Source organism: Epargyreus clarus, unplaced genomic scaffold (genome assembly GCF_041222505.1).
Source record: "Epargyreus clarus isolate Ecla_fem2 unplaced genomic scaffold, WU_Ecla_fem_2.2 ptg000021l, whole genome shotgun sequence".
Classification (NCBI taxonomy): Eukaryota; Metazoa; Arthropoda; class Insecta; order Lepidoptera; family Hesperiidae; genus Epargyreus; species Epargyreus clarus.
This window is the reverse complement of record NW_027332228.1, coordinates 7791682-7817867: the sequence shown is the minus strand read 5'-3', so window position 1 is coordinate 7817867 and position 26186 is coordinate 7791682. Positions and strand designations below refer to the sequence as shown.

The 26186-nt window shown below is 34.5% G+C and overlaps 2 protein-coding genes across 2 annotated transcripts; one reads left to right on the top strand and one right to left on the bottom strand.

Annotated features, from left to right (window-relative positions):
* Positions 1 to 2544: 2544 nt before the first annotated feature.
* Positions 2545 to 4207, top strand: LOC140751063 (uncharacterized). The gene is made up of 2 exons (XM_073084890.1): positions 2545 to 2719; positions 2863 to 4207. The coding sequence occupies exon 2, from the start codon at positions 2928 to 2930 to the stop codon at positions 3606 to 3608; it is 681 nt and encodes a 226-aa protein (XP_072940991.1). The 5' UTR covers positions 2545 to 2719; positions 2863 to 2927; the 3' UTR covers positions 3609 to 4207.
* Positions 4208 to 7488: 3281 nt separating this feature from the next.
* On the bottom strand, positions 7489 to 9758 carry LOC140751064 (zinc finger matrin-type protein 2). The gene is made up of 3 exons (XM_073084892.1): positions 9445 to 9758; positions 8433 to 8674; positions 7489 to 7791 (listed from the first exon to the last, which is right to left on the bottom strand). The coding sequence occupies exons 1-3, from the start codon at positions 9557 to 9559 to the stop codon at positions 7552 to 7554; spliced, it is 597 nt and encodes a 198-aa protein (XP_072940993.1). The 5' UTR covers positions 9560 to 9758; the 3' UTR covers positions 7489 to 7551.
* Between the last annotated feature and the right edge of the window lie 16428 nt (positions 9759 to 26186).

Here is a 26186-nt window from a genome sequence, read left to right as displayed (position 1 = left end):
AGTGAGTCGTATGTATAATATATTATGATCAATTATATTTCAGTGAGTCTACTTTAACTTTACCTTTAGTTGTAAAAAAATATATTTATTTTTCCTTTTTGAGAATTCAATTGTAAGTATGCTTATTTGATAGGCTTTATTTGTTACACTTAGATATTATACAAAATACTATGTTTACGAGGCTGAGAAAAATATAAGAAGCTGCCTAGATAGATGTACTTCATATTTTATAAAATTCTTTTCACTGCCCAGTAAAAGCACTGTTATACATTACTCCTGCATATTAGTCATTTAATATTATTCTATTGTAATTAATAGATTTAAAGTCTCAAAACGCTTACATTATTAATCAGATTGTTAATAGTGTCGAATAATTTTACAATAGTATAATTGGTAGTTATTTCTTTTCATTTCAAGTTATTTCATAATAAATTATTATGAAATAACAATCCTGATGAAAGCATTATATTTTTAACTCTGATGTATGTTAAGATAAACAGATTTGAACATATACATTGTGGATTTCCTGTGATTCAGATTTAATAAGAACTGTGTGTATTTTTTATTACTCTCCCATATTGACAGCCAATTCTAGTGATTTATCCCACCTATAGAAAAGAAATCCTACAATTATATGCAAATCATAAGACTCCTTGTAGTACACCGTTGTGTTCAATTTTTTTATCGATTCTTTTATTTGCATTTAATTACCCTTTCTTTATCCTTATAAAAGTCCAGCAAACACCGATTACGATGTTATTTTAATGATATTACGCATAAGTATTAGATGTATTAGGAATGAGGCGGGTGTAATTTTATATAATACATTTTTGTTATACTAACCATTGTTACTGTCTCAAGAATATGTATGTAGGTTAGGTTACCTTGAACATTAAGGCGTATGTTTAGTTGTAAGGAACTTTATTTAAAGTTCTCAAAGATGAGATGCAGTATTCCTAGAAACATGTAGACATCCCGCTGTCATAGTTAGTGTTCTCGATATCTGCATTTAACATAATTATGTATATGAACATTTTTGTTTCTTTTTATGATGTTGGAATAATCCAAATTATATTTATATATGTAAAGTCGTCAGTTATTCCGTCGCGAGGGCTAGTCTACGAGTATACGATGTGACGATCCGTATATATTCAAGCATAAAAATAATGTATATAATAAGCACTTAATTTTTAAGATTTCTTATTGTAAATTGTATTGTCATTTACAACACTTGAAAGGCATCGTATTTATAAATACAGCTGGTAAATGAGTGCCATTGAGCCAGTTCCTTACATTATAATTATCAATGTTTTGCGTTAAATATAAAATATGTAACGGTTATCTCGCATTCTCTATACAGTGTAATCAATATATAATTTTATACCGATAGGCATTTTTATTTCATTTTAGATGTCTTTACCTTGTACCTTGAATTTAATTTTTTCGCTACACATCACTATAGTTCTGTTATCATGCACAGTTTCCACGAATAGTATGTTTCTCTATGTTTTACACACTTTCAGGCGAAGTTAAATATCCGACTTTATATTCTTAAGATTATTATCAGAAATTCGTAATAAAATTTTAAATGTTGATTTAAATGGTTATATTTTTCTCTTTTTTAGGCATAGTTGGTAGGTAATTTTACATCCTAGCAACATTATGATTACCAGAGCACCCATACCTACAGAAAAAACAAGTTTGATTAGGTACCTTATCTGTGACCCTGGCACTAGGAATTTAGGGATGTCGGAAATAAAAAAGTCGATTGATGTAACGATATACATTCAAATGTTCATATTGAATACTAGCTGACCCGGCAAACTTTGTACCGCCTCTAAATCTATTTATGAAATATATTACATATAAAATATAGCCTATGTTACTCTTAGATAATGTAGCTTTTAAATGGTGAAAGAATTTTTAAAATCAGTCCAGTAGTTTTTGAGCCTATTCATTACAACCAAACAAACAAACAAAGATTTCCTCTTTATAATATTAGTGTAAACAAATCCAGTAAAAAGTGGTTGGTGAAATTTAAAAAATATTGGCGGTTTTATAATAATTATGTATTTAGTTCAACTTAACTAAATAATATCAATAGCTCATTTTTATACAAAATGTACATTATTTGAATTTACAAAAGTATTCCTTTTTATTAGGCAAAATAACAAAAAATCCTCGTACTGCTGACGACGAAAGATGATGATATGATTTATGTCGTCATGAAATGTGAATTTCGAATCAGAATAGAGTAAACTAAACAGTTCACGAGATTGAAGATAGCTATAACTATCTATAGATAGAAATAAGATTTAAAAGATTAGATTGCCACACACATTCACACTCAACGCAAACAAAACATAGACAATAAAGTTAGCTTGTTCGTTCCTTCTTATTTTATACGGCTTTGGATTCTAGCGAGTTTAGCTACATATATGAGAAAATATATCAATTTTTTTATAAAATGTTTGATATTCCATATTTTGTATCGATACTTTTCAACATTTCTTATGACTCTGTGACGTCTGTGACACTCAGTGACAGTGGCAGGCACTGACACTGACATTGATCGTGAAGCATAATTATTAATTTCATTGTAATCATTGATTTCATTAAAATAATTCATAACATTTTATTCTACGACATTTGGAATCAGTAATTTATATGATCGTCTTGAATTTCAAAGTCTAGTTAAAAACGCAGAAGTTTATATTCGGTAAGTATTTGTGTTAAGGAGTTTTTACCCACAACCAAAAAACGCAAATTTTGATAGGAAGGCTTATTTTTCTGTCATTCGTTTTACCTCCGCAAATGATAATTTTAAATAATGTTATTCTTATTATACTTTTGTTGTTGCAGGTATTGTGGATCACTTGTTTTTAGGAAATTGAAAGATTCTAAAAGGAAAGGAATTGAAACATAATATGGAACGCAGCGAGCAGGGATTACTTAAAGACTGGTCTAAGGAAGATAAGTTAAGTCTGTATCATTCCATAAAAACACATGGATCCCAAAATATTGAACATTTACAGGAATGCCTTCCAGATAAAAGTATAGAAGCCATTCAGGATGCTATAAATTTTTATAAGAAGAAAGCTTTAAGAGAAGAAGGTAATCGTAATATTATAAAAGAACATAATAGACAATTCAACCAGCCACACATTCCTTTAAATAGTTGGGCAAAGTTACTAACGGAAACAATTCCTTTCGTTGAGCTTCAAACTGAAACAGCTACGGCATTAAGAATTATAGCTGACTTTGAAAACATCCCGCAAGCTGTATGCACAGAGAAGATTGATTTTAAAAAAGTCTATCATATGTTAGCGAATGCCTTGGAAGGGAAACCTTTGTGTGAGGACAAACTAATAGCTGCTGTGATTGATAAGTGCATTATTGAGACTGCACTAACAAGCAAAGCCTTTATGAAAAGTCCCACATACAAAAATGCCTTACAAAATATCAGGATATATGACAAGGAGTTCAGTCCCTTTGTGAAGCCAACTGAAAATAATGAACTCACTATAATGCGACAGATTGTTATGCAAAAAAATTATAACCCACTGAATATTCCTGAACACCATTTAAAATATTCATTCTTAACTTAAGGTTTTATATATCTCTATCTTGTCAAATATATGTGTAAGAGATTTAGAATTTTCGAACATTCATGCTGATTTTTTTTTTTTTTTTTTTTCATAATATAAGGGTAGCAGACGAGCATGCAGTCCACCTGATGGTAAGTGGCTACTGCCGCCCATGGACATCTGTAATCAACCCCAGATAGGATTAGATATTCCTACCTGAGGTCGGCCACAGATGCGCCGCTACACCTGAGGACTAAGCTGGAACGCCTCGGAAAAGTATGTCTCCCTTACCACACCCTTCAAACCGGAACACAGCACCGCCTAACACTGCTGTTATTAGGTAGAAATAGGTGTGGCGGTGGTGCTGCCGGAGTCGAACCATAAAAGGTTCTACCACCTTCGATATTATTATTAGTAGATAGTAGATAGATATTATTATTAGTAAAAAAAAGTTTTGTGCCTGAAAAACAGCAATTCATTTGAAATTTAATTAGCAATGTTTACATAATAACAATTTATTTTTAAGAGGGGTTTTACATAACGGCAAAAAAAAATTAGGTTTAAGGCATCTGTAAAACACATTTTCAATAAAGGCAAGTAATTAAAAAAAATACATCATTGTAGTGTTTTTCTTTTACATTATTATTGGAAGACAGAGGAAACAGTAAATAAATATAACTATTATTAGTAGTATAGTCCGCGCCAAACTTCTAGTCGCTCTGAAGTTAATGGGCGCAGGTGTCTGTCAGAGAGCCAATGCGGTTTAATGCAACTACAAGCATATAACCCCTCGTAACGTAAGGGCACACTAATCCATTATATGTACCAGTGGGCGAGAGCGGGCAGCGGACGGGTGCCGCGCTGTCTTCATCCCGCTAATATTTACAATTTGCTATTGCGACGCGACACGTTTCTATATTCGGAGCAGACTAGCAGTTTGACGCAGACTCTACCTTATGCAAATAATTAGGATTATTTTGTTATTTTTTCAAATTAATTGAATATTATGAAGAATTTAACCATTCTATAAATCTATTAAACAATTTTAATGCAACCCTAACAATTCTGTCCCAAAATCCAGGCTCCTCTTGTTCATCTTGAGTGGAAGCTGCAGGATAATCATCATTATCAAGTGATTCTATTTCCCGTTTTTCTCGCCTTGATTCGTAAATATCGATATCTGTAACAGTGAGTACAAATTATGCCCAATAAAAAACTAAATAACGTAATGGATTTTTTAAATTCCTAATGGAATATTTATTATATTTTGTTTATCGTTGTAAGTGCCTGATCCACAGAACACCTTTACTCCTAACGGCCTCATCCTAAGCTAAACTAATTATACATCGCTGCTGGGGAGGTTCCACATGCATGCACCTCATGGTCTCAAATTGTGTTGAGGTATCCTTGAGGTATTCCTGAGGTTGCATATTTTTGGGCCTTATTTTGTTACTATTCTTGAAGTTCACTTTGGGCGAAAGGCCCTTCTAAATTGACTCAGTAGTTTACAAGATTAACCCGTTCCATGCTAATAAACGGATGAATGCATAATGCTATGCTAAGTACCTATTAAGTAGGCACACGAATGCGAATTTTACCTGAACTACTAGAGTCCTCAGCGGCGACGTCGTAAAACACCGTCTAAAAATAAAATAAACGTTATATACCTTGTACTTTTATGACCTAATAAGGTAACTTTTACCGAAACATATATTGAGATCTGAAAGGGTTTAAATTCTATTCACTATAACTATCTCTACATATCACTATCATGTCGACTTTCAAATAAGAGATTAATATTTTAAAAAGTAATTGCTAACAATTTTGCAACAAAAATATTGTTAAAAATATTAGAGGTAGGTATTTTTTTATTTTAATACGAACCTGAAAGCCATAGATATATTTAACTGTTGTTGATAAATAACATATTATAAATAAAGTTAACAGAGTGCACGATCTCATCTTCACAATTTCAATTACCACATTAGCTCATCATGACTTTGAACTTGCGTTATATAGGAAGGCGTGTCTACTGCTGCACGGTTGTAGCGGAAAATCATGTAATCACATGAATTTCAATGAATGACCATAAATACCTCTTTGGTTGGATATATCTTTTGTTGTATCAAGGTATAGAGTAGGTTTACATCGAGTTTTACCTATAGGTACACTCATATATGACTACTGTCAACATTTTAAGCTAATAAAATAGCTTTATAGAGAAAAATAAAACTGTAGTTATCCGTTATTTAACCGTTGTAGCCCAAAGGCACCACTTGCTATATAAATTCAAATTGGTAAGGAAGGAGCGTGTACTACTGGAATATCCTAAATACATTGTTGCCCCTCAAGTACTAATATTGTAAGATTATTTGATAATAGTAGCTTTTAGAAAATTATAAGAATGCAAACAACGTGACGGTAAGTGGCAGAACAGTGGCTGTACCTGAAGCCAATCATAGATGTGTTGTTGTGTGTGTTATCATCAGATATTCCACGTGGTGTTTTCTTAAGTTTTAAATATTTAATTATTTTTCTTCGTGACCTTTCTGAACCTGAAGTGAGCTATATGTATCATCATGATTGACTAAAAGGAGACTTATTGTGTGGTCGCATACTGTTGTAAAAACATGAAGATGTAGAACGAGTCGTGGTCCTCCAAGACTAAGTCTGACAGGGATACCGCACTCGGAGGACTCCGGTTGTGTTCCTTTGGCGATTCCCGAATCCTCGTTGCGCCAACGACTACCAGGGATTTTAATAGCTAAAAAATCGACATTACCCATCGTCGCTTCCACAGCACTGGGTACCTTTTCAAGGTTTCCGACTAGCCAAAATAAATCTTCAAATCTTTAATGGTTTTAGTGATGGTAGTTTCGGCCACCAGGCAAAAACGAGTTATGTATTATTAATCCATGTGCCTATTCAAAATGTAACTACTTATGAAATGTTTACATTTTATTTAAAAAAATATATAAACCGTTTTGAAGACCGTACAATGTTATAAACACCATGGTTTTACAGCGATGACCTTTGTTTCGCATCATAGCTCACACACAATGAACTAACTATGTAACACTGGAAACTTTACTCGCAATTTCCGTTTGCATCCGGATGACTGATACAAGACAGAAAGTAGGTACTTGTATGATAGGTAGGTACATAACATCACCTATTCAGGTACGGTAAGCTAGGTACTTAGCTTACCCTAGAAACTCAACGTCTTGATCGGTATGGTCCGAGGTTCGAATCCTAGGCACGCAGCTCTGATTTTTCAAAAGTTATGTGCGTATTTGGAATTTGGAATTAATTATCTCTTGATAAACGGTAAATGAAAAACATTGCGAGGTAACCTGCATATTATGTAAGTTTAAAAAAGAAGACTTAGGGGCTCACCTCTGAGTCTTATTCTCACAAAATCTACCAATTCGCCCTTGGCTATCATAGTGGACTATAGACTAAAGTTAAACCCTGTCACTCTGAGAGGAGACCTGTAAGTTCCTCGTTAATGGGTCTTGTCCAGAGATCGTCGCGATAAGGTTAACGTCCGAGTAGCTTAACGTACTGACAAAATCTTGATTAATATTTGTATAATGTAGGTATCTGCCTAAGATTTTGTACTTGTAATTTAAATAGTTAGGTATGAGCAATTACTAACAAGGTAGTCAGCTATCCCCTATGTATGTCAATGCTCATAAATAAAAAAGATATCCTTAGTTTTGGGATACATTTGGCTTATTTTAATATCTCCTATTTGCTGATAACTATAATTCTGTTAGGGTTATTAGTATATTTTAGGAAAAACTACATCCTAGAACTAAGTTGAATGCTCAAATAGAGTAGGGCCTAACTTATTTAAATGTGGCATAAAAACTTGTTTAAAAATAAAAAAGTCTCAAGGTTTATAATTTTATAAGTACTTTATTAAAAAGGAAATCAAATATATCTAAATATTCACAAAGATTTATTTTTTGGACGCCCCAAAACCCGAGAAACCCATGATTTGAGCAAGTTCTGATTGTGCTGGCGAATCTTCAGGCTCCTCGCTTTCCTGTAGCTTACGTTTCTTGTCTCTACGCCTTTCCCGACGGAATTCTTTCACTCTCGCCTCCTCTTCTGCTGCTTCTCTTAATCTGCTGTCTAATTCGTACTCTCTTTTTTTCTCTTCCATTTTTCGTTTATTTAATGCAAAACGAGCTTTAACCTGTAAATTTTGTAAAAGTAATTGATAAGACAGTAATCAAATTATGGTGTAAGCTCAATTTGCTTAAACTTTTATAAATGGCAGAACTTGTTTTACTCCTACTGTAATAATTATAGAGTTGGCCTTTTTGTGACTTTTTAATGATGAAATAATTTATTTCTGAAGAAAATGGATCCTTTCATACTATGATGGAGCAAATTTTTTACAATGATGAAGTTGCAAACGAGCATCTAATCCACCTGTTTGTAAATAGAGACTGCCATCCATGGACATCTATAATCAATCTCCAGTCCTACCACAATCACAAATGTTGCCTATGGTGTATTGCGTGCATATTTTGTCTTGCCTTCAAATCATGTATCATATTTAATGGTGCCTATCTATCTGTAGAGGAAGGAATGCCTTTCTCAATGATGTATAGATGTTTAGTCCTCGCCATAACTGCTACTCTGCACTGAGTTTTTGCAAGCAGGTGTAGTCACACAATTTGCTATGGCAACACGATTCATTTCTATATTCAGAATGGACTAGCAGTTTTACGTGGAATATACCATTTTGAAATTTATTTTGGGTCTGAATTAGGCACATTTGATAATTATGCCAACAAACAGATTAACAATTTTTATTTTATTTCTATTTACCTGATCCAAACTGCTCCTCTCAATTTTCATTGACATGCCAAGGTTCCGTTGATGCTTCTTACCATTAATGTGATCCAAAAAGTTAATAGAATCTTTGACAACACAGTCGCACACATTGCAGTAGTAGCCCCCAGATTGTGAGGTTGGTGTGTTCTTAGTGATTACTACACTTTTACCTAACTTAGAATCTAAATCTACTTTATAGTCACGTTGCTTTAGCAATTCTCGTTTGATGGGCGGAGCTGAAATCATAATTATTATATAATTTAGTAGTGAAAGAAAATAATTATTAGAAATAGATTTTAGGTTAATTAGGTAACATCGAAGCTGTGTGACTAAAATTTCAGCCTAAATTTACATCATACATTTGAAGATGGCAGAACCCTTTGTGGCTTAACACTGGCTCCACGACCACACCTACACTAACAGTAGTGTTTTGTGCTGCTGTATTCGGATTTGATGGGTATCGTAAGGGACACTGGCTCCACGACCACACCTACACTAACAGTAGTGTTTTGTGCTGCTGTATTCGGATTTGATGGGTATCGTAAGGGAAATATATTAATTTGAGGCACATCAACTTAGTTGTTGCGGGTAGCAAAGCATCTGTGGCCAACCTCAGGTAGAAATTTAGTTTCCTCTGGGGTTGATTACATGACCATAGGAAGTAGTTACCCCTTATCATCAATTGGTCTATGTGTGTGTTTGTTAGTCCTATATTATTATAATAATTATCCCTTTTATGTGGTTGTCTATAATAACCCCAACTAACCTCACTTGCCTCAAATATTAACATATTGTCAAATGCAGGTAGTTTACACACTACACTTGGCTAACATGGTGTACCATGATCGGAACCTTTATTTATACTGCTAGAAGATTAGACAATAATGATTTCATGACAACGGTGAGTTTATTTAATTTGTATCCAACGTTATTGACAACAATTTGTTGACAGACAAATAGTAGCGAAGGCTTGCAATTGAAGATTAAAGTGAATGTTAATGTAAACCTTTCTTTTTGGATCGTTCTTCTTCTTCTAATTCTGCCTTTAATCGCTCTGCAGCTATTTTCTCGAATTCGTCTTTGTCCCATTTTCGACGATGATCATCAGGTCTCAAACTCATTTTCAATAGTTGTGTACAGTATTATTAGGAAGTAATAATGAAATAATACTAGTTATATAGCTCCTACTTCATTTCCCACTGAAAATTCAAATATAACTTTGAAAATTAACACAAATTATAACAAACAAACAGAAATGCATAAACTTGCTTCACAAAAAAGCTGACGATATTCGATAAGTTGACAAGTGACAAGACAATTGACAAATAACAAAGTGACAGAGTCAGACTAAGCATTGCCTGTCTGTTTTTTTAATTCGCCAAAAATTAAGGCGAAACTTCCCAAATGTGGGATGAAAAATATCCGAATTCTTTACTTAAAGGAATAAGAAAAAACAAATATCGTGCAGTTATTTCTTTATCTATTTTAATTTTGGCTTTGATTCCTTTACATTTTTTTTTTAATTAATGAAATGTGGAGATTTTAACCTGTTTTTCAATGTTATCTCAGGTGGTCATTTATAAAATGATTATATCCGTATGTAGTCTATTTCTGTTCGCTATTTTAATATTTTTCAAATCATGGACCTTTCCATTGATGAGTAGCGAATTTGCGAATCCTCAAACTAACTCCCAATTGTGTTGGAATTTCCCATATACCGGCAACCCTCAGACAAGAGTATTCATGTCAGCCAAAGCAGTCAGTATGACAACGTTTGTCATCGATGACATTTGACATTAAGTAATGTCATGGCGGTGGACAAACCTAAAGATAATAAATACAATCCAACATACTTATGCGTGCGGCGGTATTCGGAATAGCACACTCTTTTATCGATGGTAATTTGCATCACTCCAGATTTTTCGTGTTTGTGTTGTCTTTGGAATTTTAAATTATACTGAATTTTACAGGAGTCATTACCACCCCCATCCCGTCCAAGCCGTCGAGTCCGACTCGCGCTTGGTCAGGTTTTTTTCATGGGGAAACCCTGCATGAATTTATCTCTGCCGCGAGGGTAACGGAGACGTTGTGTGACTTTACAATATATACTAAAATACACATTTAAAACGTTAGAAAACAGTGGTCCAATTTAACATAATTTCCCCTGTGACCCTGATTGTAAATGGCCATTGCCGCCCATGTAAATACATCTATAACTCTGTAACTAACCCCAGATAAGATTGATTGTCGCTCACGCGGTGCGATCCCTTTGGACTAAGTTAGAATGCGTGAAGTGTATCTTACAGCACATCATTCAAAACAAAACATAGCATATCACTGCTGATATTATCCCAAAATAAATTTGGCGGTTGTGTTATATTCTACCAGCTTCAACGGTTCTGGAATATACGGAGTCCAGCTAGCTAGGGAGGTTTTCTGGAACTCAGCAAGCGAACACACAAATAAATAGCTAAGGTTTATTTTCAATAACGAATTAATATACATACATAAGAAAAAGCTTGAGTAAATTGCGTCAGATTTAGAATTTTAAGTAAAATTGCTAATTTTCCGGTTACGGAAATAAAAAAATATATCTAGTAGGTACGTAAAGCTTAATCTTCCTTATTTAACTCGCTGGACGTTAAAAAAGATTTACCTGAGTTTGGGGAAATAAAAACAGCTGTGGGTTTAAGTTAATGCGTGTCCCACAAACGGTTTTCCTGATTCTTTCTGTTTTTGTCCCTCAGTTTGTTTGAGATAATTGCACAAATATTGTGTTTATATAATTAAATATATCTAATAATTTCAATATATAGATATTATAGTTATCCTAAAATTAGACATGAGACGGAATGAAGAGGTACAAACACGTTTCTTATTGTTAAAGATTGAACTTCAATACTTAGGCCCCACTGTCTAAGTTCAAATTAATTCTTACTTCTTGGTATCCAAAAGTAAAATGGTGAAATAAAGGTAATTGGTGAAATGGTGGAATAGCATGCTGCTTAGCTTAGGCGTATACTTAACGTGTTACTAACCTGCTGGTAACTTTTTAACTTGGAAAAAAACTTAGTTTAGGTACAGTACAATTCAGTCCATGTCAAACGAATCACATTTTTTTTGTGTTCCACATCGCTGCTCAATCCGCTTTTAATTGATGGCTAGTCTATTCGGATTGGTAAAGTCGTAACTGTCGTAAAATTCTTTTTCCTATTTTATATCTATATACAAAAGTGTGTGCATTTTAATTTTAAATTCTAACTGCAATTTTGGAGTTAATATTTTGCTCATTGTCTGAATACACTGCCGAAGTATCCATCTACTAAGTGCGCAGTGCATCTGATGGATGGTAGGTGGTAAATTTGCACATGAATACCTGTTATCAAGGTAAAATTACATTAGAGTCATAACTTTGGTCGGCAGCTATCCTTGAGGACTAAACTCTTCGTAAGAGACACCTACCACGTCCGTTAAACTAGAATTGAATAACTTTTAAGATTGTTGTGATAAGGTAGAAACAACTCACTTTTTTCTGTTTAATGACAACAACGCGGTGGTCCCTTCGAAATCGGTCAACAAAGGGCTAAAACCCTTTGTTGACCGATTTCATATGTTAATAAGAAAACATCAAAAACATAATTTGGGAAACTTTGGAAATTACGATAATTGAGACTAATTGAACAGGACTACATTATAGGTATTATAAAAAAAAACTTTACTACAGGTGACATACGGTGGATACTTTGTAATCTGAAAATATTTACGGATTCTGCTTATAAATCGAAATACGGTGCACGCTGGCAGAACGGTGCGGAGAAATTCGTTTTTAATATAAAATGTATCGGTGCCGCATCCGTTCAACGAATGTTATTTATAAATATTTATATGCTTATGTATTTATAATACGTTATTTATAAATGCGTTATTTATATCTATGAATGCCAATTAAACCTAACTTGAGGTAGATTGTATTGCTCCTGCGATAGTGGCTTTTTTATAAGGCTGAAAAACCAAATGAGCTTGTGATTCAATTGATACAACATAGGTTCATCTGTAACTAACTCTATAGTCAGGATTCAGATGGTCGCCGTTCTACCAAAAAGTTAGAACTGCTTCTCACTAGAAGTACCTAACTGCTGCATACCAACTAGTTTGCTCTTATTAGATAAAAAGGAAAGAACATTTTGATAATACAAAATCGGATCTGTCTGGAACAATGTAAACGAGAGTTTTCAGCAAACTACGTACTATCCGGGCGTTTTAATGGAATATCTCTTACGCCAATATTTGCATTGTGCCCTCTTTGAAAAAAGATTCCATTAAGAAAAGAATATAAGAATAATGGACCACTGGCTGCTCTGTTGTCATATGCATAGATTTTTTGCCATCATAGGACTTCTCAGTTGTACCTACGTGAAAATAATACATATCTGTCTTTTACTCGTGTGTGCAATCTGCTTTCATATAATTGTGTATGTAAGTACAGTAATATATTATAAATTTAAATTAGATTTCCCTTTACTTTTGATAGTGTTAACATTTGTATAAGTAGTTATATACATCATTAAATTCTTTAATCGTCATATTAAAGTCCCGTTCCAACCTTTTCCAAAATTAACAATTCAAAGATAAAATAACATTTATAGCGGATGAAACCAGCACCATGTCCTTATCCAAATGTGTACATCGTTGAAATATTTTAGCTTGTATTCAGCGCTCTGACCGCTCATTAGTCACTCGTTCCAGCTCCATCGGGACCCTCGGATAGCCCCAACCCTGCTTATACCTGTTTGCGCCGCTAATAAAATCGTGTTAAAGTTTTGGTCAACGTAATCCTTGCTCCTAAAATTTCTGCCTTACTGCCCCTAAATCTCGTGTTAATGTTCGCTCTTATTTTCCGGAGCACGGGTTCACGAAAATAATTATATTATTTCCATTTACATATTTTACTTTGTTAACAAAATGTTAACAAAGTAATATACTGGTAAGAAGAATCATTACGGTTCAGCCGGGTAGGTCTCAGTACCAATTCTAGGTACCAGTACCAATTACAGGTCTTGGAAAGGAGTAAAATCCTTCTGCGAAGAAGTCATCTCGCAGAAGGAGGCTGCGGAGAGGGAGAGAGAGAAATCCTCAGACCTCCCTATCCGCAGCCGGAAAACCGGGCGCAGGAGGAGGGCTCCCCACGCCCATCTCCTACCCCCATAACGGAGGCATTGGCGTAGGACACGGGGGTGTCCTACGTCAAATATATCATTAGCCTCGAGGTGGCGCGCGCGGTGTTCCCGCGCGCTCCTCAAAGACGAGGGGATGGAGTAGCTCCAGCTCCATCCCACACAGAGACGGGCCCTGTGGTGGGCAGACGCCGTCAGGACCGCGGACGAATGCATAGCGTACCCGCAGTCCGCAGCGGAGAGGATATGCCGGACTCCTGTCCGGCATATCCTCTCCGCTGCCCCCGCGGCTGAGAGGAACCAATGAAGGGTTCCCCACGGAAAAAAAAAACAGGTACCAATTTCACACCTATTTTTTTACGAGAAGCTCTTCTTGCATTGGAAAGGTATGGATGCCAGCCGATTTACACACGAGGTGTTCCTCTTAGTCCTCGTGACTAGCAATGCATCTGTGACTAGCTTCAGATAGAACCTCCGTTCTATATGGAGTTCGTTACAGATGGTTATGGGTGGCAGTGATCACTTACCATTGGATGGATTGGACGCTCGTTTGTTACTTCTATTTTACAAAAAACAGTGGTCTAAAAATATATCTACATTTTCATATATGTATTATATCTATGTCATAAAAAACGGGTCAAAGGATGCCTCATCAGGTGGCAACGCAAATTGGAGCAAATCACCGAAGTTCTTTCGAAATGATACCGCGTCGGTCGCCGGAGACTTCCCAATTTCCGGATGAGTCTCACCGGATACGTCCGGTGATTTGCCACCTCCGGCCAGTCGGGTCCCGACTTTTCTAAACAATCAACTTGTATTTATATATTTTTTTACAGACTGACATGTGGCGTGTATCGAATATTTAACGCAAAATTTATAGATACAGCTATTGATTTGTTCAAAGACCTAAGTTAGTTATCATTGAGTATGGTCTATAGCTACATATAAACCTGTTAATTTGATTATGAATGTACGTTACGAAATTAAAGTAATAAACGGACATAAAGTCCTGATGATCGTAATATTTTATGAAGTAAACAATCTTTAAAGTCAAGCTTTTATTACGTATTGGAAATGATTGTTCACATTTTGATATCGGAAAATTTCGTTCAATATAATCCATATTTTTCAGTATATAGACTTACACAGGTTGCCAAGCATCCCAATTCAAGCCGTGTTCCTTAATTATTTACTATAATATATTTCAGACCTTCCCCGGCAGGCGGGTTCAACCGCTGTAATTGCCGGAGTCCACACTTTGTAGCCATCAACACTAATAGCTTCTGCAACATAGTGCCTCTCCAATATCCGACCCTCTAAAACTGCCCGTCGGCGATGATTGTACTACCAGCTACTTTATATTAATAATATCTATTAGTGTAGACACTAGTAACCGAATATTACACAAAGGGCTTACAAGTCACCTACATTTCACTAACATACAACAATAGAAATGGATTGAGATTGTATCCACTGTGTCAATAAACACGCTTCAATACAATACTTCATTTGGAATCCAATCGTGTACCTATTCTTTTTTATGACCTGATATTGCTAAAGGTAGAATTAAGCTACACATTTGTTCGATAGATACAAAACTGTCTCATTCTGAGTGGGCACGCGATCCTTCTTATAATTATTATAACATATTCTTGGTTTTGGTGATGGTTTTTACCTATTTTAGTATTTTAAGGCGTTTAAATAACTATTTATGCTACATTTTGTCTAAACAAGAATATAAATACTATGTCTGTGAATTACCCGCAAATAATTTGACGAACAATTTAGTGTCTTCATTTGTGTTTGATAAAAGGTAGTATCTAAACTTCTTAATGAAATAACGAAACGAAATAAAAGCGTTGTTAGCGGGGTCACTTGAGTTAATTTGCGGAAGCATGAAAAGGCCAGTCGGCAGTGCAGTGTCGACAGGCTCTAATAGATTGTATTGAGCTCGCAACAACATGCTGGGGAATAACAAACGAGTGCTGTCATTCTCACACAGCGGGCGGTTGTGTTTGCCGGGAGAATTAATGAGCGCCGCCGTCGCTCGCCGCACACGTCGTGACCCCACGGACCTCTTGTCTGTTAGACTCTCTGAAATTTCTATAACAAGCGACACACAGAGCCAATTGTTGTAATATACGATTGAAGTAGCAAGCGAGTATGCAGTCCAGCTGAAGTCTTTACACAAGGTATTTTACTTTGTAGGTGGTAGAGACTTTTGCAGGTCGATTTTCATGGCACCACAGCTACACGTATTTCTATCTAATATCAGTACTTTAAACTGTTTAATGTTCTGCTTTAGATGTGTGCTAAGGGAGACATACTTATTTGAGTTGTTCTAACTTGGTCCTGAGGGGAAGCTCTTTATTTAATCTAAAATATCTTGGAATATATAAATAAATATAAGAATGAGGGATAATTTAAAAACAACAGCTATAAATTACAGAGTAGGCAAAAGGAAGCGCGTAGCGGCAACATTGCGTAGCGAGAATCGTAGCGCAACAGAGTACAAAGATAATAAGTATAAGTAATAAAACACGTTGGTAAACGATTTTATGCTTTTTTCTAAATCAAGTTATCTACGGCAAGAAAATGTGGTGTGTACCTATACGGTATATGTGGTGTGTATACCTATAAGTATAAGTATTTTTTTGTACGATAGCTGATCAGTCATTGGATTCCTTAGCACAGAGAGAGGAGCACACTAATCTTACCATACTGGGTCCAAATAATACAATTTGACCTTTGCACTCGAGTAAACTATTTAGCAAATACACCAGTAGCATTACCATGAGTTGGCATAGAAACGCCACTATAGAAATGGTAAATAGAAAACTATTGTCATTTTGCTAGTGAATAACATAACTACTATCGTTACGGTATTTCTTGACAACGTCTGTCAAATTAATGACTCATGGGACCGAATTTGTATGGCAATAGATCATAATGACATTCGCTAGCGATGTGATTTCGATATGTTTTTTACGTTACGAGTGGCTCACACTACGGAATTTAGTTCTACGAGTAACCAACAGAGGCGCTGTACAATTTTTCATACATTTATTTTACGCAGTCGCTAGCGAGTAATACTTTTGTAAACTCATGGTAGTCCTACTGAAACGTTTAAAGTAAACTTACAAACTTTATTTTGATATATTTTTTTTAATTTTATAAGGCCTTGCGTATAAAATGAATGCTGTTTCAGCTATGCCATTATTTTGCTTAAAATTCAATTTATATGGAAACCTATGAATTTCATCTCTAAATAGAAAAGAGAGTGGAATGAATACGCTGTAAAAACCTACACGTATAGATTCGACGAAAGGCATCAAAAATTTAAATTCGTATATTCTTGGTAGCTAGAATTACAGGAATGTACGGAAGCTGTATTTGATTCTGGAGCCGTTCTCTCATTGTATAGGTTAAACAATGTGGAGCTTTATCTTCAAATTGACAGTGCTCTATGAAGTCGGCTTTGCTAGCTATTGATAGCTGAGCATTGAGAGCACATACTGTTATGTGAGCCAACAATAACGTAATCACAAGCTCTGCTAAGTGTAGTTATTTCCATTCAGTTGAGGATTTAGTTCAAAAACTGGTTACTGCAACAAAGACTATTTATAAATAACTAGTTTTTGCCCGCGGCTTCGCCCGCGTTTAAAAGAAAATAATATACTAACATACATAAAACTGAAAATTCGTACTTTCAACTTCATATAAAGATCATCACTTGATCAAATGCATAGTTTACGATTCAATCCTTACTAACATCGATTAAAATAATCGACTTTTTGGTCCAAAAGAGCGATTATCTGATTAATCGATCTTAGATCGCCATCCCTAGTTCCCGTGGGATTTCCGGGATAAAAACTATCCTATGTCCTTTCTCGGGTTTTAGACTATCTTTGTAGAAAATTTCATTAAAATCGGTTCAGTGGTTTAGGCGTGAAGAGACAACCGATAGAGAAGGGACAGACAGACAGAGTTACTTTCGGATTTATAATATTAGTAAGGATGATACCAATAATATAAATGTGTAGTTAGATACCTAGCGCATGAATTAATTATAGACCAGACATCGACTACAGCATAAATGCAATATTTTTGAGAAGTAAATTTGCAAGCTTCATGTTTGTAAACAGTGGTAGAACCAATATAGTTGGATTGAGGAGGTAGCGCCCTCACACCTATTTCTAGAGAGAATCAATTCTTTTATTTCGGTAGAAAAGTAGGATACTGGCTGATTTAGACATGAATATACCATCTTAGTGAACAGGAGTTGCTTTACCACTTTTGCTCATTAATCAATCACAGGGGGCCTACCACCATCTTTTAAATACCATCATAGTTCAGGATGTTTTTTCCAATATTGCCTCAACATTATTTTGTTTCGTACCACGACCTCCTTAAAATTGTATTGTCTTATATCTGCCGAGTGATGTAAAAGAATGACTATTTTTTTATCCCTTATCCAAGAGGAAACAAGACATCAAAACTAACGTCTTCTCTATCAAACCTCGGTCTTAATTGTGTTCCGTCATACGCAGCTTAACAAACTTAAACCCTTATTCATTTTTCGCTTTATCATTGTATAAAACCAATTGAAATTGTCACATTTTGCTTAAAAAGTTAAATTTCCTGCACAAAAAAAGAATGAATAATTTCGACCTATATAATACAAAACTGCTTATTGTAATATTATAAAAACAATCCTACTTTAACGAGGTCGTGGTACGAAATTCCAATATATGATTAAAATAATATTATTTTAAGATGTTGGTTTCAATTATTGGTTTCAGGTAGAACAACTATTCTACGAGTACATGTTGTTAGTTACAAATGTCCATAGATGGTAGTGACCACTTACCGTCTCGTTTACTACTTCAATGTAATAAAAGAATGTTTTTTTCCTTATTCTCTTATTAACATAGAAACGACAAGAACAATGCTCATGTCGAGGAATAAGTGTGGGGTTCTTGCATAACGTGTTCGAATTCATCGCATCCCAAGAGTTTTCTTACATAATGCTACTTATGGTATAGAACGCCTTAATCGGCATATTCAACTTTTGGTGCGCTTTATAATGTTGTAGCTACATATTGTAACTCAAAAATTGACTAAAGATGATTATGAGTATCCACAATAATAAAATCTATTTACCTACCTATATGGCCCATATGCATATGTTAACGCGAATCCCGTTATATGGAGTTGGAATACAAACTCATTAAGTTGTTCCGTGCAGCTCGCTCATGTTTTCAATCCCCTGCCTGCAATCTCTTTTGCATATATGTATTTAGCAGTAAAAAGTATTAAAACATTCTCGAGTCGTCCGCAATCTGCGCGTGTCTCGTCTACGCTCATTTAAAATTGTGAATTCGCAAAATTTCTAAAATTTTAACCACCGTAGCTTGAGGGCAAAGAAAACAAAGCAAATTTACTTTTCCTGTAATTTCAACCTTCTTCTGTCTTATGTAAATTAAAGTTAAATTGACGATTGTTTGTTACGGTTTTTATGAGTGTAAAAGATTTTAATTAAAAGAAAATAGCATTGTGCGAAATTACGCCTACTTGTATTATTATTGAGGAAATTAGTGTTTCATTTACAACAAGAACAATGAACACGACATCTGCGAATGAATTTGCGGTAAGTCACTTTTAAGGAAATTGGAATTAATATTTTAGTTCTTCACATTCCATGTCTTTAAAAGTGCAAATCCTCGATATTTCTTACAATTTTTTGTAAAGTTCCGATGTTTTTACAAAGTCCGTATTATACCAAAGACACTTAAAATATTTATTTTTAATTTATTAACTTTTGACCTATTTATTTCCATTTAAGAACATTTAATTGATTTATGACCAAAATTCCAAAGTGCAAGTTATAATAAACATCGTTTAATGAATTTTAAATTCCGATATTCTACACACGATAAACTCGCCAGAGATCTGAAATAGCGACGAGACTCCATTTATCTTAGCTTGGTATCGAACTGAGCCGCAGGTCGCAGGTGACGAGCACTTAGCAAATTGATATTTTATAAACCCAATTACATCGGATCCATTTAAGTTTCCTCTTAAACATTCATTTAGCTGTCTTTGGTTATAAATGACGGTTTGTCTGTAAGACCATTACGGCTTCGGTCCAATAGATCTACTTAGCAATACGAAGGAATGTTATGACATAAATATCTATTGGTGTCTTTAACATTGAAAATTTAAGTGTAGATATATAACTGGTTTTTTAGTAAATACTATAAATATAGCCATGATGTAGGTACCTATACTGAATACATTTTTGTACTTTAAAAATCATAACGTAGAATTGCAATTGAATTGATTAAATTTCCAAAAACGTAATATTACGGTGTTAGGTACGGTAAGCAAAATTTTAATAACCGCTAAATTACTATTTATTGAAAAAGCAACTTATGTAAATGAAGTTGTTTAAAATTTTCACATATGCAAGTACACATAAGTAAACAAATATAGAAAACAATACGAAAATTGAAAGACAATGTATGCAAGGTACTCGTATGTTCAGCGCGAAAATATAATACACATTTATTCAGTGAGGGTTTCCGCCTTTGAAGCGACGTGACTAAATGTCTGCCCATTTATGAAGGTCCTACCCATGTCACGCAGAATAACTCGGATATGCATTTTCAGTGTCTATGGACCTTTTGGACCACACATAAGTTTATGTTTTTATTTTAAACCTAAGTGTTTTTTTTTGTAATTTAGAACTGGCAAACACACATGCAGTCAATCTAATGGGATGTGGCAACTGATGCCCATGGACATTTATAATCAACCCCAGTTAAAATTGGAGCCCTATCTGAGGTATGTACTGTTACTCGTTACCATTCACACTGCGGTTAAGAGGTAGAAATAAGCGTGGCGGTGGAAGGTAATGCAATCCTAATATTTAATGTTGACTCAAGATCATATAGACACGAGTTTCAATAGTTTTGACTATCTAATACTAAGGCAGATCGTTCTCGTTAATTCGTTTTTAGTAAATAAAAAAATCGAAAACCAAAAATGTAGGAATTATAAAACGACGATCAAATATTTAATAGTGCTATTATTTTCACCAATGACACAATGTAGTCAATTTGTTACCAACGTAGAAGTTTCCAGTTCTGCCACGAAGTTGTGATTGCCTTGTTTTCCACTTTATTCGCAGAAATATCACACGGAAAAGTTCCAAAATTTTAGTGACAGAATAGTAAAAATGAACTTAAAAATAGAGCTCCCACGAGAGTTAGTAGAACAACTATTACTTTGTAATAACAAAGGAAATTAAGTTTGTGTTCCATTTAGTAACAAAAAATATTATTTGTGAATATAATGGTTAAAAAGAGTGATAGCCTCATGATTGAAACCCGGCCTTTTCATCGGAGGTCCGAAGTAGAAAACCTAGCCCCAAAGTTCTGATTTTTGCATTGATTGCTGAAGGAATCCATCACGAAGAAAATAGTCCTCCAAGGTGTATTCATTCTATCCAATCCGCATCTTCCCCGCTAACCCTGTGTCCTAGCCATGGATTATAAATGACTTTAAATTACATTGTGATTTAGATTATTCTTCATATATTTGTATTGTAACGCTTGATAGGCGTAAAAAAAATGATCGCTTAGTAGTTTTAAATTCAACCTCCCAATCTGGAGGAATTGTATCCTCGGTACCTAGGACATTTCGAAGTTCTGTACGTGTTACATGAAGGAAACATCATTAGAAAACCTTAAAACTTTGACAAAAAATGTCAAAGGTGTGAAATCTACTGATTGGTACTTGGTTTAGGGCTTAAATATCTACCTCTCCAAGATGAGACTCATGCCTAGCAGTGACACAGTGGTTTGACGACAGCTTGATACTCGTAACGTATTTAAAAGTTTTATAACGTAAAAGTTTTTTTTAACAAAATAGTAGGTAATCCCTTCGTCGTATAGCAAAGCAAAATAAATATGTACGTAATATTTGATTCAAATAGTTTTCGTCTGTAAACTCAATACCAAATATTACCTATTGTTCAATATCGGAAAAGGAAGGCAGTGAGCCTCGAACACCTAAGCTTCGGAGAAATATTTGTTTTCTGTAACACCCTTGACCCGACCCTCACTCAGCACAATACAAGAACCATCTTTCGAGATCTAAATCTCAATAAGACATTTCTAAAGGCTATTTTAGTGATAAAATAACATTTCACGTGTGTTCATTTATTTGATCTATCACATATGAGAGTTTTAGGGCGTGGGTATCGTCCGTGTCGCGCGTGTTTACGTTTGCACGCGTCCCATTCACACGCGTGATACTTGTGCCGTTTCATACGCTCAAAGGTTGCAAAGATACTGCAGCAAGAAAATTTATATGTACCGACAGGTCGCGGACGCAAACACGTGCGACAGGAAAATATTCCTTATTGCCTATTTACACTATCACGCAACGATGGCTGTGGGCGCGAAATGTAAGAATTTAAAGAACTTTATACGAAAGTTCAGTTTTATAGCATATGGAATAAAGACGGTATTGATATCGCTACCACTAGCGACAATGTATGATGGACACCGGACACTATATCACAAAGCCACGTTTGACTTTTTGTAACAAAGCTATAAGAAGCTGTAGCGATGCTTACACGTAACCACTGCTTGTCCACTTTTTGTCTCTGTGATATTCTGTAAATGTGGTACATGTGAATGGACTCTTAAATTTTACTGGTTTGATAAATGTTTCCGAGTAACCGACAAAGCAAAAATTATTCAAATATAAAATCATCAACCAATATTTATATTGTACAAATATTCACTGTTTACTCATCGTGTTGTTTTAATACACATTTTGGTCCATTCATGTATATATTAGAATCGAATGGATTTGTGATTTTGTTTGCGTTTTTATATGAACGTAGCCTTGTACTGCTACCACATCTATCATGTGTATTATTATTATTTGTAGATGAAATTGGCAAAAATATGTATTGATCAAATATTTACCTACGTGACTATAATATTAGACGATGCGGATATTGCTATACTGCTATAATAAAATTCCGTAGCCGATATTTTTCGATAAAACAAACAATCTGAGTTCTCACTGCCTCCATCGTGTCACGTTACAAAGTCGAAAATAGAAATAAAATTCACAAACTATTCGATGATTGACGAATTGTTTATTGTAATTTAATTTATTGAAATAACCATTGTACGTGACTTGTGAAAATATTCGGTTGTTTTTAAATTTCATTTTCATATAGCCGTTAGGGTACACGAGTAATTTTTAAATTGAATGGAGTAACAAACTAGACGCAAAGAAGTTACTCTGAAATTAAATAAAACGCCTAAGGAAAATGAAATTAAGCCTCGCGACTGGTTCAAAATATATTTGGAAACATTTTATGGGTGAATGCTGCAGCTCTTGAGTATTTTTATTAATGTAAAAAGTAAAATATAAAAGAATTTATTTCAATTAGGTTACCATATTAGTTTCAATGTATTGTTTCAAAGTTGATAACGTATTTTTTTTGTCTGAAATAGTATTATATTTTTTTACTTTTTATGTAGAAGTAGTAAACGACCATGCAGTCAATCTGATGGTAAGTGCCGCTCATGGAGATTTACTATCCCAGATAAGTGCCCTAATCCTAAGACTGCAAAGATTTGCTTGAGGTAGACCGAACATGGATTGCTAACCCTAAGGAGTTAATTATATATTTCTTTATTACTACCTCTTGAATGAATCAAAACAAAATATCGTAGCAATATTTGATTTTGCCGTAGAAACACAATAGAAATTCAGGGTTGACAAATCATAATCCTATTCTGTGCGAAGCGAGCACTGGCCGGCGCTTCGATCGCAGCGTTGCACAAACAGCTTTAAGCTCGGGCTTAAAGCTTGAGGGTATACTTTTAACGAACTTATGCTGCAATATAATTCTTACTAAATGTTTTCATTGCTACGTAGCTGTCTATAGTAGTTGTCGTGTAGTTGTTGTCTCTGCAGGACATGCAGCCTACCTGATGTTACATGCGATCAACTCCAGACAGGATCAAGCACCTACCTGAGGTTTGCTACAGACGCGCTGCTGCGCTTGAGGACTTAATTGTAATACCTCCTGTTACTGTCTCTCATTACTACACCCTTCAAACTGAATACAGTAGCGTATAAAGAGCATATCGTAGCAATATTTGATATTGCTGTAGAGACACAACAATAGAAATTCAGGGTTGACAAATCATAATCCTATTCTGTGCGAAGCGAGCACCGGCCGGCGCTTCGATCGCAGCGCTGCACAAACAGCTTTAAGCTTGGGCTTAAAGCTTGAGGGTGCACTTCTAACAAACATACGCTGTCACTATAATTATACTAAACGGTTTCAACGCTACACATCACGGTTATTGTATTGTGTTATTGTGTATGTTAGGAGTCATCCATTACACCACATGTTTCGGAGAGGTAGGGCGACCACAATATGACAGATTTGACGTATTATGGCCAAGTGTGGTAAATGTAAGTAGTATATTTGACTTCATAACAATAGCGACTTAAAATATACTTCATACAAAAATGTCTACCGAACATTTATATGTAAAGTTACATACGTAGATATATAATAGTATTTATGCGTAACTCACTGTCACATTATTCTAATTATAGGTATAGTAAATGTTGCCCATAAATATTAGTTATTTACATAAAGGAGTACGTATATCGGCTTGCAAAATCATTTTGTGTTTAATTAAACTTTAAATAAACCTCAGCAACACTTTTAAAATATCCTTGTAGATACAGTTGAATAATTTAAATATTAAATCTGACTTTCCACGAGATACATGCTCATAATACATCCAACTTCAAACAAACTTTGCAACTTGTTGAAATTTTACGTAAGCTGTGGCCGCAGGTAACCGCGTTTCTCCTTGATAATTATATTATAACGAATTTCTAATTCTGTAATCCTAGACGCGCGCCTGAAGGGACCTCTACGCGCTGAATATTTCACCGACTGTCAAATCTCATTGTGCGTTGGCCTTGACGTGCGTCTCTACTGTAATTCATATGTACCTTCACCTTGAGTTCTACTAACACGAAAGTCACACGGTGGTTACTTTGTATACATGAGTTAATTTAAACTGTTTTTAGTTACTATAATAAATTATTAATTTATAAATCTTTCAGGAACTTTTTGTGCGTCATTAAAATAATATATTATCTATCGATAGATAATATACCATATTATCTATCGACTATCTAACTAGATTATATTTTTGGCATATTATTAAAATTATTTTGGAATTAATCATGTCGAGCAAATTAAATTAAAATGATAATAGGTGTGATAACGTATTATATTATTGTAATAAATCAGTACATAGCCATAGTCCATTACAAACCTATAGAAACATTACAAAACAAATAAATTAATTTAAGCGCAATAGCCCGAGGCAAGTAAGAACGTTGAAGTAGGTTGAGAATTTGGTAGAAAGTAGATTAAGGTTTTATTGCTAAAGCAACTATGAGATTAGATGTCTATTTTTTATGTAAATCAACGTTAACCGATTACACGTAAAACAGCGCGGGTCTAATCTCAAAATGTTTGAATGCTTCAAAATATAGCCTATTTCATGTCCATAATATGAACGAAACCAACGATACCTCATATATGAAAATCCGTCTAGGCCTTCAGGCTGCAAGGCGTGCAAAAAAATAAGACATACCCTACAAACATATATACACTACTCTCCGCAGTCAGTGAAAAATTAAACAATCTTAAAGTGTGCGGTTTGAAATTAACGCTGTTTTTCAAAAATTTAATGTGAACTGTAATAAATACAAGGTTTTAATTTTGCTTAGAAAAAAAGGTCTCTCTATTTTTTAATATATGGATTGTATGTCTTAAACGATATTTTCTGTTATCATCGTAAGTACTGGTAATCTTATTTTATTACTCGAATCCTATCCATGAAAGAAAATTTATTGAGATTGTTCAAAAGATAACTTATTTTATTATTAGCAAGAGAATAGATCGCTACTGGAACCAATATAAGTTAGTAGGCACATATAGTTTTTCAAAAGTTCTTGTAAAGACACAATAAAACAGTTATATTTTTGTGCTTTATTTTATTTTTCTTTTATATTGTAGGTACATCTGATTGTATTCACTTAGCTTTTCTTACAATTAAGATAAACACACAGTATTTTTGTATCTGTATGTCTATGAGTCCTATAAATTAAAATAAGCAAATGATGAATAAATGTTATAATATTATTATTTTATGTACTACAACATAATGTCAAAATTTTATACAAAAGACGACCTATCATGAAATTCGTTAATTAAAGGTGCAGGAATCCAAGTGATAGTTATCCGTTCAATGATTTCCGAGCAATTTTGAATTTTGCTAAGGATGCCATTCTCTGTAAACAGAATATTCGAACTGGATGGAATTTGCTCATTAACTACCTGAATATCTGTTTGCTGAAAATCGCAGCGTTTCAACGGTCATTAGCAATAGGTACCTACCAGAGCAATGTGATTCGAGCGGTGAGATACCACCGCTCGAACTCG

Coding starts and splice junctions, on each gene's coding strand:
- LOC140751064 (XM_073084892.1), bottom strand. CDS start 9,559: ATGAGTTTGAGACCTGATGATCATCGTCGAAAATGGGACAAAGACGAA. Junction 8,675..9,444: donor AGAACGATCCAAAAAGAAAG/GTTTACATTAAC, acceptor TTATGATTTCAG/CTCCGCCCATCAAACGAGAA. Junction 7,792..8,432: donor AGAGGAGCAGTTTGGATCAG/GTAAATAGAAAT, acceptor CAAAATTTACAG/GTTAAAGCTCGTTTTGCATT.
- LOC140751063 (XM_073084890.1), top strand. CDS start 2,928: ATGGAACGCAGCGAGCAGGGATTACTTAAAGACTGGTCTAAGGAAGAT.